Raw genomic sequence first — 1,541 nt, 5'->3', positions numbered from 1 at the left:
GGTTTAGTGCTCATGATGATTTTAAAGCATACATGTGCTCAGAATGTTCGTATGCATGCGTGAGTAAATCGATGTTAACTAGTCACATGAAAACGCACTCCGAAGTCTACCAGTACAATTGCGGTAACTGCTTGTACAAGACTAAATTCTGCAATGCAATGAAAAAACACCTAAAAGATAGTAAGCATCAACCAGGCTTGGTATTGAATCCAGACGGTTCGCCAAATCCATTCGCTACTATCGACGTTTACGGTAATAAACGCGGACCCAGACGAAAGACGTTTGTAGAAGAAAAGAAAGAACTGATAGAAACCATCGAAGATATACCGACAAATTTAAGAATGACTCACCCGATCTCATCGATTTCAACTCCGTCAGCTTCGGTTTTATCAATTCCAATTTCATCAACTACGATCTTAGACTTGCCGGATTCAAATACGGATCAGCCATTGGATCTTAGTATGTCCACAATGACAAAAAAACAAAATCAATCACAGTTGGCCACCATCAGTAACTTTTCAAAACGTAAGCGCAAAGCGGTAAAGTTAGAATATCCCACAATAACAATAAGTGAGAAAAAATTTCACATAGACGACAACGTCACGCAAACCCAAAATATAGATCAAACCTGTACGGAATCCTCTCTTTCACTTCTAACGGCAAGTCAATCTGATCTCCAGGAGACAAATATGATACATAATATAAATATATATAAAACATCATTTATTTGTTACCATTGTTGCATTATTTTTGCGAGTGAGATCATGTACGCAGTACATATGAGTTTTCACAAAGTTAAAAGCCCTTTCACGTGTGCAGTGTGCGATCGGAAGTGCACAGATCAAATTACATTCTTTTTACACCTCATTCAAACAAAACATGAATAAAAAAGATGGCATGCCATATAGATTACTTAGGAAGAGAAGTAAACTAATCTAGTCAGAATATAAATGTATTAATTAGAGACATGTACAAATCATCGGTAAATTAGTTCCTATTTAAATATATTTAAAAAAATATTTAAAAAAATATTTTATAAATGTAATATTGCCCTCTAATTTTGGCGTCATTAGCCGAAAACTGTGGACTGATCTAGACTCATATTTTCATCCGATTGGGAATCGGAACATCGACGTTGAGGGATTACTTTAGCAGAAAGATCTTAGCAGAAAGATGATCATTGGCATCAGTTGTTAGCTACGTGTTCTATATCATTGAATAAATATCTATAAGCATTTTGCACAATAAACGGGAAGTCTGCCCTTGTTCTTTATCATCTATGTTTAAACGTGTTGCGATATTTTGGAACAAAAAGCGAGATAAGACGTTAAACGGATTATTTCATCAAGCGACAATTGCTCGTTAATGTTTGGATTTATTCTGTTCTCATTGTTCATTTCATTAAACAAATTATTCAACGTAATAGCTATGACTAGAGAATGAGGTGACTGGAGTTGATATCTGAACTGGCGATCTTTGAGTTGATATCTGGACTGGCGATCTTTGAATTGGCTCTGGGGACGGACAGGTATTCAAACCAG

The 1,541-nt window shown here is 35.9% G+C and overlaps 1 protein-coding gene across 1 annotated transcript; it reads left to right on the top strand.

The window, feature by feature from the left end:
* Positions 1 to 5: 5 nt before the first annotated feature.
* On the top strand, positions 6 to 887 carry LOC108690159 (protein hunchback-like; the record flags this gene model as incomplete). Its single annotated transcript, XM_018197320.1, has 1 exon — positions 6 to 887. A coding segment is annotated over one exon (882 nt), but the record flags the coding sequence as incomplete, so codon positions are not given.
* Positions 888 to 1,541: the final 654 nt, after the last annotated feature.

Source organism: Atta colombica, unplaced genomic scaffold (assembly GCF_001594045.1).
Source record: "Atta colombica isolate Treedump-2 unplaced genomic scaffold, Acol1.0 scaffold296, whole genome shotgun sequence".
Taxonomy (NCBI): Eukaryota; Metazoa; Arthropoda; class Insecta; order Hymenoptera; family Formicidae; genus Atta; species Atta colombica.
This window is presented reverse-complemented; position numbering and strand designations above follow the sequence as displayed.